Raw genomic sequence first — 12,662 nt, forward strand, 5'->3', positions numbered from 1 at the left:
CAGGGCGTTGATATAATAATGTACCTTGATGTATAAACTCTGGGCTGGAGCTTAAGACGACATATGAAATCTTTTTGTCTTTGGCACTATTTGCCTTGCCCATGGGTGGTGGAATTGAAATCTTTTTTTTTATATACACCAATCATATAACAGTTTATGTATGTAAACAAGTGTGACACTTCCTCTAAACCGACGACCTAAAACTATGGAAACAGATGATCTAATCCTGCGTATTCTGAGAGCAGTACTCTGAGCAGCTGTATGACTGGAGTATCTGAGTATTCCTTGGACGATGTGTAATAACACTTGCACCCTATGTTGTCTGTCTGCTGTTTCATCCTATTTCTTCCTCTGCCATTTACCTGTGAGCCTGTCTATCCATCCCTAACCATTGTCTTCCAGCTACTTGTCAGGTCCCGGAGATACAAATGATCTCTTATGACTTGGAAGGTTGGGGTCTCGCTTGATGTTTTTTAATGTGAGCAACACATTAGGAATAATCTCTCTTAATGACTTGTGCATTAGGTATCGTGCCGGATAAATGAACTATCAATTTCTTAGCTTTTTTTTTTATGCAGTACTTAAAGTTACGGCTCATTGGTAATTAACCCCCTCCAGGCTGTCAGCTGCCTCTCCTCCTTCTCATCCTAGTGGGATTGCAGTTTCTTGTAGTTTGTAACTAACTTGAGTCTGCTTGCGATGTGCAAGACACATATGTGAAAGTACAAGGGAGATAAAAATGTATGTATAATAAACAAGCTTCATCTGCTGTACAGTGTGCGTGAGTGTCAGGTACAGCGCATAGGAGAGGCACACATTAGTTGTGGTACAGTGCATAGGAGAGGCACACATTAGTTGTGGTACAGCGCATAGGAGAGGCACACATTAGTTGTGGTACAGTGCATAGGAGAGGCACACATTAGTTGTGGTACAGTGCATAGGAGAGGCACACATTAGTTGTGGTACAGTGCATAGGAGAGGCACACATTAGTTGTGGTACAGTGCATAGGAGAGGCACACATTAGTTGTGGTACAGTGCATAGGAGAGGCACACATTAGTTGTGGTACAGTGCATAGGAGAGGCACACATTAGTTGAGGTGTGCTTCTCTGTATTCATGAGTCAGGTAGTCCAGTAGCTGTGCAAGAAGGTGGTGCACAGCACACTTACCCATGTCATAGGGTTTTAGGCTATTTGGGTGAGCTGAATAGGATATTGATTAACAGATATTTATCACATGGACACTCGCACACACTTTAAGATTAACTTTTGTGAGAAACCAATTAACTTACCATCATGTTTTTGGATTGTGGGGGGAAACTTGGGGAGAACACACAAACTCCAGGAATTGAACTCAAGACCTCAGGGCTGTGAGACAGTACTGCTAACCACTATGCTAGCTGTGCTGCCCCATTGCTCTATTGTAAGTTGTGTAGACATACTAATGAATATCATATGCCTGCATCATAATTTGTGGGTGAAGAGCGTTATACACCCCATTTAAAACTTGGTACTTACAGTCATCTAACTGCCGCCCAATTTAGGGATCCATCCATGCACTAAACTTCAGGTCAGGTGTCCAATGATATTCCAACTTGATTTGAGGAAACCAATGGTAAGGTAATAGGCAGTGAAAAGGGGGACTGTTGAGTAAAAACATAAAGGGTGTTTTTAGAGCTTTTCATAATGTAGTAGTTGTGTTCTATAAGTGCTATTCACCTGGTATGAGGTTCAAAAGAAAAGTTGATACTGTAACTTACTTCTCCCTTCCATAAAACATGTCCAGCATTAGGGGTGTTGCCAGCAAAGGGTAGGGAGGAAATCAATTAAAATAGTGATAATTAAAGTATGATATACAGCTAGTGTTTGATATACTAGACATCAGCTTAAACTGTGTCCGTTCCTTTCTCTTATACTTACGTCCTAGTGCTTTAGGCATTATTTCAATTAGCTTTATGGTGTGCGCCGGAAAGTCAGCGCCAATGTGCTGATTGCTGGCAGACTCCTGACACTTTGCTGATGTCACAGAATATTACTCAGGAGCGCAGTGAGTTGTGCTGGAGCACCACCCAGAACTCTGCTAACGTCATGCAGGCAGGTGACAGTATGAATTTAGAAGAAACCATAGGCTACATGTAATGTGTTTATTTGTATGCTGACTGTTGCGATCTTCCTTATGTATGTATGTATGTATGTATGTATGTATCTATCGCGGGTCTGTTTTAAATCAGAAAATGTGATTTATGGTGACAGGCTTACATTGACTGTTGTTTTTAGACAGTAAGGTGCTGCTATATATGTTGTACAGCCTGATGTAGGAGTCGGAAGGGGAGCCCATCAGGAGACCATGTTGGAATGTGGTCAGTGATCAGGACTCTCTCTTTTTTTTTTCTCTCCTTGCAGTATTGCAGTATGGTCCTTGAACAGCAGGGGAGTGGTCCTCTGCAAATCTACCCACGTGGTAAGTGCTAGCCTGCCTGCTCCTTAAATCTGCCAATATTGTGTGATTATGCCATGTATTAAGGCTCTCATGTCCATGCCACAACAATGTATGGGGAGTTATTTCTCCTACAGAGAACTGTTGTCACCATTCCTAGATTTGGGGTGCAACATGGTATGTGACCACATTGTTTAAATAAAAATCACAGGGGCTCTGCATTCACCATAATAACTAACAATAATAATAATGCACATAATAAACAGTGGGGTTTTGGTTCATGAATTGATCAATGCATTTAAGCTTGCAGCCATCGTCACGGACCCCACTTTACAAGTCCCTTCTCTGTTGCTCAGAATTATAACATGGACATAGCCATCACATTAGTGTTAAACTCCAGGTATGCAATCAAGGTTTAAAGCTCATAGCAACTTTGCTTTTAAACGTGAGACAGTCACCAAGCACACCTGTTACAAAGCACCTAGGAAAACAGCTGACACAAGCTAGATTAAACAGGTTAAAAGGGGTGCATGGGAAAATGTGATCACAAAATGATTAATTATAAAAATTAATCAAATAAACAAAAGGCACTAATCCACGGCAATCACCATTCCTAGATTTGGGGTGCAACATGGTATCACAGGGACTCTGCACTCACCATAATAACTAACAATAATAATAACAATTGCATTGTTCACGTTTTATAATTAATCATTTTGTGATCACATTTTCAGTGCAGAGCCCCTGTGATATATATTTGTTTATTTTTTTTTTATTGATTTAACCTCTTTATTACTGGAAGTTACTCACATGATTGGCAGTAACTCTGAATCTTTGTATATACTATTAAGTTATATGGGCCATACATTTGTTCAAAGGCAACAGAAATTGTGGAAGATCATCAGTGAAGCGAACATCGTCTAGATAACTCTTTGGGTCCACTAGTACTTACTGATCATAATCTAGTCTGATGAAACCAGTAGGCAGTTACCTCAGATGACACAATGGGGGTATATTTACTAAAGTGCGGGTTTTTAGAAGTGGAGATCGTGCCCATAGCAACCAATCAGATTCTAGCTATTATCTTCCAGAAGCTGCTATATAAATGTTAAGTAGGATCTGATTAGTTGCTATGGGCAATATCTCTATACCGTATGTTTACACATTTTTCCCTGCAGATGAGACTTTACATATAAAAAATAAAATAAAAACATTACGTGCCAAAAATTAACATTTTGTTATGTGAAATTTCTTGTGTCTTAGTTTCGGGTTCCTATTTATGTTTCTTTTTTTACCACAACTTTGCATGTGTTTTATAGTGGATCGTTATAAGGTTACTAGAGGGTGATGTCAAACAGCAGTGCTTGGACGCTTAACGTGTCCAGTATGAAAAGCACACCCGCTATGTCAGGCCAAAAGGAAGGGGGTCGCCCGTGCCAGATTTGGAGAGAAAAAGCTGTATACAGTGTTTCTTAGCTCTATATTGCTCCCGTATGACAGTAGAAATATTTCCGCTTTGCTTTATTTTGCACCATGGCAGAGATGCAGCTTTTATGAACCGTATGTTTTGTTTGCCTGTACAATCGCTTGGTTGTTGTGATACCGAGCGCTAAAGAGTACTTATCGCTAAGGCGATAGTGGAACGCAGCATCAGTGTGGCATTAGAACATATCACACCATGGATGTATAGAACCTATGTTTGTTGGCCTCACTCATGTGATGTCCTTACCTAGACGAGTCCATCAGTTCACCCGTCCTGGTTATTCACAAACTGCATTTGCATGTACACTAGCATCATACACGTGCATTCTGCAGCAGCACAATCGGGAAGTCTTGCACCTGTTCCCTGCTGCACACCCACTCGCGCTGTAACATGACTTCACATCTTGCTGCGTTGCACAAAGGCTTATTGATGTGTGCAGTAATTATAGAGTGCGTGACGATTGTTAATAGCTGGGGCACAGCACACTCTCCGCTGACACAGCAGGGGTTAAATATGCATTCCAGCGAGACAGAGCAGGGGGCAAAAATGTAATTCTTTACTTCAAGACAATCAATCAAAATTGACAGTGACTTTAACAACAATTTGTGGCGTGCAGGGGACGTGAAAAGGGAGCAGCCTGCTCTGTGTGAGCCAAGACCTGTGAGCGTGATTATATTCATAATAATCATCTTTATTTGTCATGTTGCCGTGACAGACAGTGCAGCGTGGTGGAATTATATAGCTGCAGTGAGCTCCTGTTCCCCAACACCTCTCGCTACTTCGGAGTCGAATGAATCGAATCTGATTCCCCTTCCTGCGTGTTGTCTTTATCTGTGCACAAATAATGAGTTTATGTAAAGGTATTCTCAAAGGCTTACCATGACATTCAAGTTCTAGCGCTTTGCAGCCGTTCTGATCTATCCCATTGTGGATAAAACGAAATAATATATATTCATACTTTACATTATTGTCAAGAGGCCCTTAGACTAAACCTGCTACAGTGTTCTTCCCGTACATTTCACACTGTAGAGCGTTATTTTGGAGAATTAAACATGGGACTAACTCTTATTTTGACTTTCAAAGGGTCAACTTTATCTGCAGTTACCCTAGCACAGAAAGGGTTAACCAAATGTAATTGGCGTAAATCTGGAGATTTAATTCCAGATTCCTTATTGAGGTTGGAGTATTCTCTGTCTGGGGGGTCACTATTATTTATACCTGTATGCCGTCTATGTGTCACAATTCAGATAGGACTAGAATAAGCAAGGCTCCTGTCTGTGGCCTGTAATCAGCACAGACTGCCCTTTCCAAGAAAGATATTAGGAACATTTAATAAGACGCCCTGTGCTGACAGGAGGCACGTGGAAAGCATCCTGGATATTAATATGAATAGTCAGTTCTTCCTATTGCTCGGAATTCCCAGTATCACAGCACCTGCTCCAGAATGTGGAATTAAGGGCAGCACACAATCAGTTTTAGCTTACTCTGTGTGTGTGTGTGTTTTTTATTATGTGTTTTAAGCAGAAATTAGAATTTAGATGAGACGGTGTCAGGAGGGTGTGTGATTTCACAGAAAGGATCCTGTCTTCAGGGACTTCTCTCTCTGCTCAGAGAGCCTCTCTTCAATCATTCCTCGCTGCTAATTTTGGTGTCACTCTCATTTCTTTTTAAACGATTCATTTCAAAGGAAGGGGGGGAGGAATTGTAAATGGCCCCGATGTGATCTACAATTTAGTCTATTACTGTTGCAGCCTGCAAGCCTCCCGGGAAGCGGAACATACATGGCCTCAAGGTAGGAATTTCAATAATTGTTTCAGTAAAGTTGGATGGATTTGAAATGCTGTGTTCCACTTATTGAAACGTCAAAAAAAAACCCTGAAAACCCTGTACTTTCAGCACTGCTGACAAGCAGGACTACGTTTCCTGGAAGGGCCAGTGCCTGTGAGTACAGGACAGCTCGGACCTTGTGATTGTTCATTGCCTGTTCACTTGACATTAACCCCTCAGATGACTTGGAGGCTATACGGGCAATTGGCATATATCTGCATAAGAGCATCCAAAACTACATTTGTATGCTGGGAATCAGATAGCACAGAGAGAAACCTCCACGTACAGAAAATATTTTAAATAACTTTTTTACTTCTTTTTTTTTGGAGGGGCCATTTAGTTTTCTACATATTTTGATGGATACATAAACAACATCCTTGTGCGAGAAATAAATTGTTCAAAATGATTAGTAGGATCAAACAAAAATATGTTGATTTTCATAATAAATTGGGCTCCTGATGGCGCTGTTGCATTATTATTTTATGTTTATGATGAGTTTTTTTTGGGGGGGATGGGGTCTGATTGGGTATTTTTTTTTTCTTTCTTTATACTATCAGTGCAACCCGTATTATACACTCATATTAATGCTGGGTGGTATGTTTCTTGGCGAAATTACTCTTACACGTCATGAAGGGAAAAGTCCACACATACTAAACTACATAACCACCAACCCCCTCCAAATAAAATGTCATTATCCAATGAAAATGGTTAATTTTTGTTTTTTTTCTGTTCTCGTTCGCCAGGTCATAATAAAATGCTTTGCAAATGCGCATTCTCCATTTTAATGTTCTCTTTTGTTGGAGATAAAGGTAATATTGATCTAAAAATAAGCACATTTATTCTATTTTTTTTTTCAGGTCAATACCAGAGCTGGACCATCTGGTAGCAGCAGCCCTTCAGTGTCAGACAATATGCCCAGCAATAGGTGAGTGTGTGTGCAGGTTAATGAGAGCACATTACTGTTCAGTGTCAGTCAGCCACCTACAGTCACATCACCTTCGGGCTGTGTTCCAGAAGAAGCAGTGAGCACCGTGTGTGTGGTTCTCAGACTGTCTAGGAGCAACTTAATGGCTGAGGCAGTGAATGGAAAATAATGGAAATAAACTATGGATGGTTAATAAGGGGACTGAAGCACGACCTACTACATGTGTACATCCATCAGGGTCCTAACCCTTTATTACTCACTCCTCAGTGCTCTGGAGATTTATAATATGATTATTATGTCAGAAAAAACTAAAGAGTAAAAGAGTAGGTGAATTGTTGTGCAGACTACTAGACTAGTGGGGTCTCTCTCTGCTGTACAGTATGTTGGAGAGTTAGTGTAAGCTTTGGCTGTTACATGGTTGTATGCACCAGTTACCAACCTGCAAATGGGCTCTGTTGCCACATCACATGCCTACTTTTGTGCAAATGCTCCTATTTCATGGGGTTGCAAAAATGGATTGGTAGTTCAAGCTGCTAAATGGGTATTAGGTGCAAAAAAGCACCTTCTTTGGTTTAAAAATAAATTAGTTTAGCTTGAATAAGTGGATGGAGGGTGTAGAAGGCTATTTATGGTTGTGCATAGTCTTTTTGCAGAAGGCGTTTTCCAGTTGGTCAGCGTTTCTACATTTTGCACCAGCCAAGAAATGTCTTTTTAGAGGTACTTCAGCCAATGTAATAAAAATCACCAAAGGGATACGTCCACCTTACATGTTACCGATCTCTCCTCACTCATGATTTATTTCATCCATATATGCCACTGAATTGAGCATTATTTAGAATACAATATTTAAACCATAAAAATAGTGAAGGGGGTGGTCGTAACTTAAATTGGACTTCAATATAACATTTGTCACTGTTTCTATCCCGTAATTTCCTGGAGTAGTTGCAGATTGAATGGGGTATTTCCAAAGACTAGGATGTGGTTGCTGCACAAGGATAAGCATTGCAGGCCCTAGTGACAGAATAGGCACTGCCAGACGGAACAGGTATATTGGGCAAGTGTGACTGAGCTGTTTATCTGTGCAAAGTTATTCAAGGGATTTTTCATTTTATTTAGGAACTTTACTAAATCTCCTTTGCTGATTATACTTTAGTGGGTGATGTTCCTTTAGGACCACCACTATTCCCTCTATTTAGCATACACCTGGCACATATAGCACCTTTGGCGCTGCCAGGCTTTCCGTAGGAGGCTAGATGGGACTCAGTGGTTGTAATTAAGCTGCTGTGTTGGATCTCTCCTGCTACGGAGAAGCAAGCTTGGCTGAAGTTGATCAGCAGAGGTCCTGGGTGTTTGTGAATCTGGGACCCTGCTAAATAGAATGAAAGGTGTAGGTCTTGGGTTATGAATCCATCCATTGTACTATTATAAGTAGAGATGTGCGGCGGGTTCAGTTTTATTCGGTTCTTATCGCCAAATTATTGCAAATCAGATTAGTTTGGATTTCTCTTATTGGCTATCCAAAATGCGTGACAGCCGGATAGCCAATATGATGCAGATTTTGAGATCCGAACTTACCCTAGTAATACCGAACCGCACATCTCTAATTATTAGGAAGGGGTTTTAGTAAGGCTGATGTGGTGGAAAACCCATTTAATAAGGTATAATGTCCTCTAACAGCCTCAAGACATCCTCTGCAGAACTGAAAAAGATTTTGGCTAATGGACAGGTGAGCAATGCCCATATCACATGCAATGCACACATGCTATGGTCATTATTTTATATATATATATATATATAGATATATATGACATACAATGTATCCTTTGTCTTGTACATGTATATTATTGCGTTTGCCACTTATTTACATTAAGGCAGTTCTAGGTGTGATTAGACAGTTATGCATCTTCGATATATCCTTAATTAGTAAATTAGCAGACAGCGTTAATATAAAGATATATAGAGGGTGATTCAATTCAGCAAACTGTTAATAGTACCGGGAAGGAGTTTCGGAGCTATTCAATTCAGCGCGCTGTTAGGCCGACTAAAGAAATTCTACTCGCACCCTCCTGACGGTGCGAGCAGAAATCCGACTAAAGTGCTGGCTGTGAGGCTGTTTGTCGGCTTAGCGCGGGGCTAACAACATCGCAGCCGGCACTTTAGTCAGAGAATGCAGGTTAGCGCGACTAAACACCCAGCTTAGTCACGCTAACCGGCATTGTCTGACTTAAGTCGGACTTAACAGAGCTCTGCATTGAGCTGCCGCCATAGAGACATAAGTATAGTCAGTGAATTAGTCCAGTATATGAGGTGCTGGGAAAAATGGGGTATTTCCACTTCTCCATTTTACTTTCATTCTGGTCTTCTAAATATATCAAAGAGGATTTTATTTTTATTTTTTTTAAATCCTTTCCACCAAAGAGGATTTATAATCTATTATTTTATGTTGCCGAGTGTTTGTGGACACATTTATGCTAATCAGCCTCTCTGGACCTTTCTAAAATGATCTGATCTTCTCGCCTAGCATTCTACTTTTTTGTCTTCATTTTTTTTTTTTTTTTAAAGTTTGTTTCTACTTTACTGTGCTTTAAATCCATTAAAGAAAGGTTGTAATCTCCTCTTCTGTCCTGTTCCTAAGGCACAGAGATGGGGGCCGATTACGCCACTAGGGTCTTACTGACTTTGCATTCTCTCTATAATTTATTATTTAAAGCAACCGACATTAATCTCGACATATTCTGCAATATCGCAGCCAATCTCTGGCCGTTGGTCCAATGTCGCAGCGTATGTAGCCTGAAAAGCAGCACAATGCCAGATAAAGATCCTATTGAAATTGATAGGATCACGCTTGGTGGAAAGTGAAAGATGACAGGCCAGATTCCACCCACATTTGGCCAGAATGAATGATGGTCATGGGACACCTTTTAGCATAAGTAAGTGCGGAGATAAATTTAAAAAAAGAGATAAATGACTAAAAAGCCAAACTCTCTACTCCAAACCTGGTATGTACACTGTTGTGTTATGTACTGAAACAAGGCCTGGTGACAAGTGACCGTCTTCCGGAAGATCTCTGAGTTATGGGCTCTACCTGCCAAAGTTTGCTGAGTGAGAGCCGTAGTTGGAGAGGACTGAGGATGCCACTACTAACTAGTTTCTATAGTTCCTGCTTCAGACAGATTTGTATTCAGCTATAAATCAGAAGCAATGAATAACCACAGTGGAGGCCGAAGTTCTGTGTCAGATCCCTCCTTAGATTTGACTTGGTCTTGCTTAAGCCGGGTACACACCTATACAATCATCGGGCCATTCATCTAATATCGAGAGAACGGCCGTTGGATTGTATAGGTGTGTACGCTGTCCCAATGCAGCAGCGTTAGCAGATAAACGGCTTTTAACGCTCCCGCAACAGTCAGGATCGGGAGCTCGTATCTTATGTACAGTTTAATATTTATCGGTTCGACCTCCCAATCCCATAGAAGCCCGTACACACTGCACTATGTCTGCACAGTGTGTACGCGGCTGACTGGGGTCACACTGGGGACAGACTGCACAGCTGATCGGGACAGTTTTACCCGATCAGCCTGCAATCGTAAGAGTGTGTACCCAGCTTCAGAGTAGAGTGGTAATCCTTGGTTCCCTGGAGGGAGAGGATAAGCCACAGCCCTACTATAAAACATTGATTCCAAGTTTGAGGTCTCAATTGTCTGCTATTAATTGTATGTGTACACCTTGAGTTACTTTATAGTGTTACATTTAAACATCTGCTCTGTTGGTGTCTGACATTATGTTTGGTAGGTGCGTCTAGCGCTGGTCCATCTCTACTGCCTCCATAGGAGCCATGTGGGATTTGTGCGTATGATAAACAGCCGTCTCCCTCTCCCAGCTCTGGGGAGGCAGCTGCCCGATGCTATCAAGCCTGCCTATTAGGATCAATTGGCCAAGACATCTGTGTCACTGCAAATAAAAGGGTCTTATTGATTTCCTAACTGCTGCTCACTTCCCTTCCTTGTTCAGACGCTTGAAATCTTAATTATCTCAGCATCTTCCCTGCGTGACCCCCTCCAAGACTCATCGGCATTTCATGAATCAAGTTGTCATAGTTTAGCATGTCAAGAAGACAATTAAGATGCCCCTCCTTTCCGCCTCTGTCCTCCATTCACCCCCTCCCACTAAACACACATCTATCACACTCAGTATATACTCACACTGAAAACTAACTCCACCATGCAGATCTCGGTAAACTTCCTACATTAAAGGGAGAGTATTGCTTTCACTCCTCACACCACTAATAAAAAGAAAGAGAACCCCATGAGTACATTTGACCACAATCTGGGCCCAGAAAAACAATTTCTAGTTATCGGATTGATGACCAAAGTGAGGGTTTATGATGCGTAAGCTCCCAGCAGCTGCAGGGTTAATATGAGTCCTTATTAATCATTAATGGAAAACGAGAGGCCATTCCTCAAGTTAATCAGATATTGACAGGCCAGGAATAGTGCTGCATTGATACAGGTTTTGTGGTATAAATATTTATTTCTTTTCTGTCACTCTGGGTGAATACTGGTATTGATCCCTTATTGATAGTGTCAGCACTTGATAGGAAGCATTGTCACTAGTGCCGGGAGAGTCCCTTTCCTTGTTCACATTAAATTTACTCACTGTGATCCGGCTGTGATTTGGGATACTCGGGGTTATGCAGGAATGTCGTTGGCACAGCCTCACCTGATTACTAACTAATGAACCTAAAGTTAGTTGCAGAGTGATTTGTTGCCTTAAGCAAAACACAGTGAGTGCAGATCTTATGTCGCTGAGAGAGAGCTATACTTACTAACTTATAAACTGCAAATTGCTCAATTTATTGCCCGACTTGGATAGAAATCTGTGTATGTCCTCTTCCTTTGCGAGAGCCTGTACACTCACCATATGCAGAGCTGTAGGCATCTTGTGCTGTGGCCGCACCTATCTCTTTTTGTTGCTTGTCATCCATCATCAGTAGTACTCGCTCGCTCTAGCCTTTACTTGGTGCGCATGATACACTTGGAGACAGATGTATTTACACTTCTGTCCAACTCTACATGGCTTGCGGTTGTGCCGACACACCATCTCTGATCTTTGCCTACTGGAGAAGGCCTTTAAAGCCCAGTTTCACCTCTTCATTCAGAAGTGTAGATGCAGTTGCTGCAGTAATTGCGTACACTTTGGTCTAGACCAGGGGTCTTCAACCTTGGCCCTCCAGCTGCTGTGGAACTACACATCCCAGCGTGCACTGCCACCTTTTTGATATAACAGCATGCTAAAACTATGGCAGTGCATGCTGGGATGTGTCGTTCCACAGCAGCTGGAGGGCCAAGGTTGAAGACCCCTGCTCTAGACGTAGGGGTGTGCAATAAGCGGCCCTCCAGCTGTTGTTGAAGTTCACATCCCAGCATGCCTTGCAACAGTTTTAGCATGGCCAAATAGCAAAACTGTAGCAGGGCATGCTGGTGTGTGTAGTTCTACAACAGTTGGGGGACTGTTCATTGCCTACCCCTCTGTGCAGTACAGTAAGATACAACTTTGCATCATCCTTATATCTTTACAGAAAAGAAGCCAAGTGTTAACCCCCCCTACCAAAAAAAACTGCCCCTTCCAAAGCCTCATCCCAAATATTTGCTTGCCAACTTTCTTAAAATATTTAGCTTTGTGAACATTATTAGCCATTTCCTATGCTGCTATCTCCGTTGTAGGTTTAGTGGTCCTTTAAATCCAGTGATAAATTATTCATCACAGACTCTGCTTCAATAAATTCAGTTCATAGTCGGTAGTCATAAGGCTTTTTATAAAGCTATCATGGGGTAAATAAATAGCAGTATTTGTGTAGCGATATGGTTGTTTGAGTATAGCTGTACAACTGAACATTGTTTCTTTGGGGGATATATATATGTGTATATATACACATCGAGAGAAGAGGTCCGGCACTCTGCACATATATGAGTAATGCTCCGGTGCCCTCCG

General features: G+C 41.5%; 1 protein-coding gene across 1 annotated transcript in view; it reads left to right on the forward strand.

The window, feature by feature from the left end:
* The window catches only part of MAP2K5 (mitogen-activated protein kinase kinase 5), a 105,871-nt gene that overhangs the window by 14,360 nt on the left and 78,849 nt on the right, over window positions 1-12,662 (forward strand). The window contains exons 4-7 of the mRNA XM_088452775.1: window positions 2,403-2,460; window positions 5,671-5,711; window positions 6,604-6,671; window positions 8,349-8,397. Coding sequence (XP_088308901.1) covers window positions 2,403-2,460; window positions 5,671-5,711; window positions 6,604-6,671; window positions 8,349-8,397 — 216 coding nt within the window. The remainder of the gene's footprint in view (window positions 1-2,402; window positions 2,461-5,670; window positions 5,712-6,603; window positions 6,672-8,348; window positions 8,398-12,662) is intronic.

Source organism: Taudactylus pleione, unplaced genomic scaffold (assembly GCF_031769625.1).
Source record: "Taudactylus pleione unplaced genomic scaffold, aTauple2 ptg000556l, whole genome shotgun sequence".
Taxonomy (NCBI): Eukaryota; Metazoa; Chordata; class Amphibia; order Anura; family Myobatrachidae; genus Taudactylus; species Taudactylus pleione.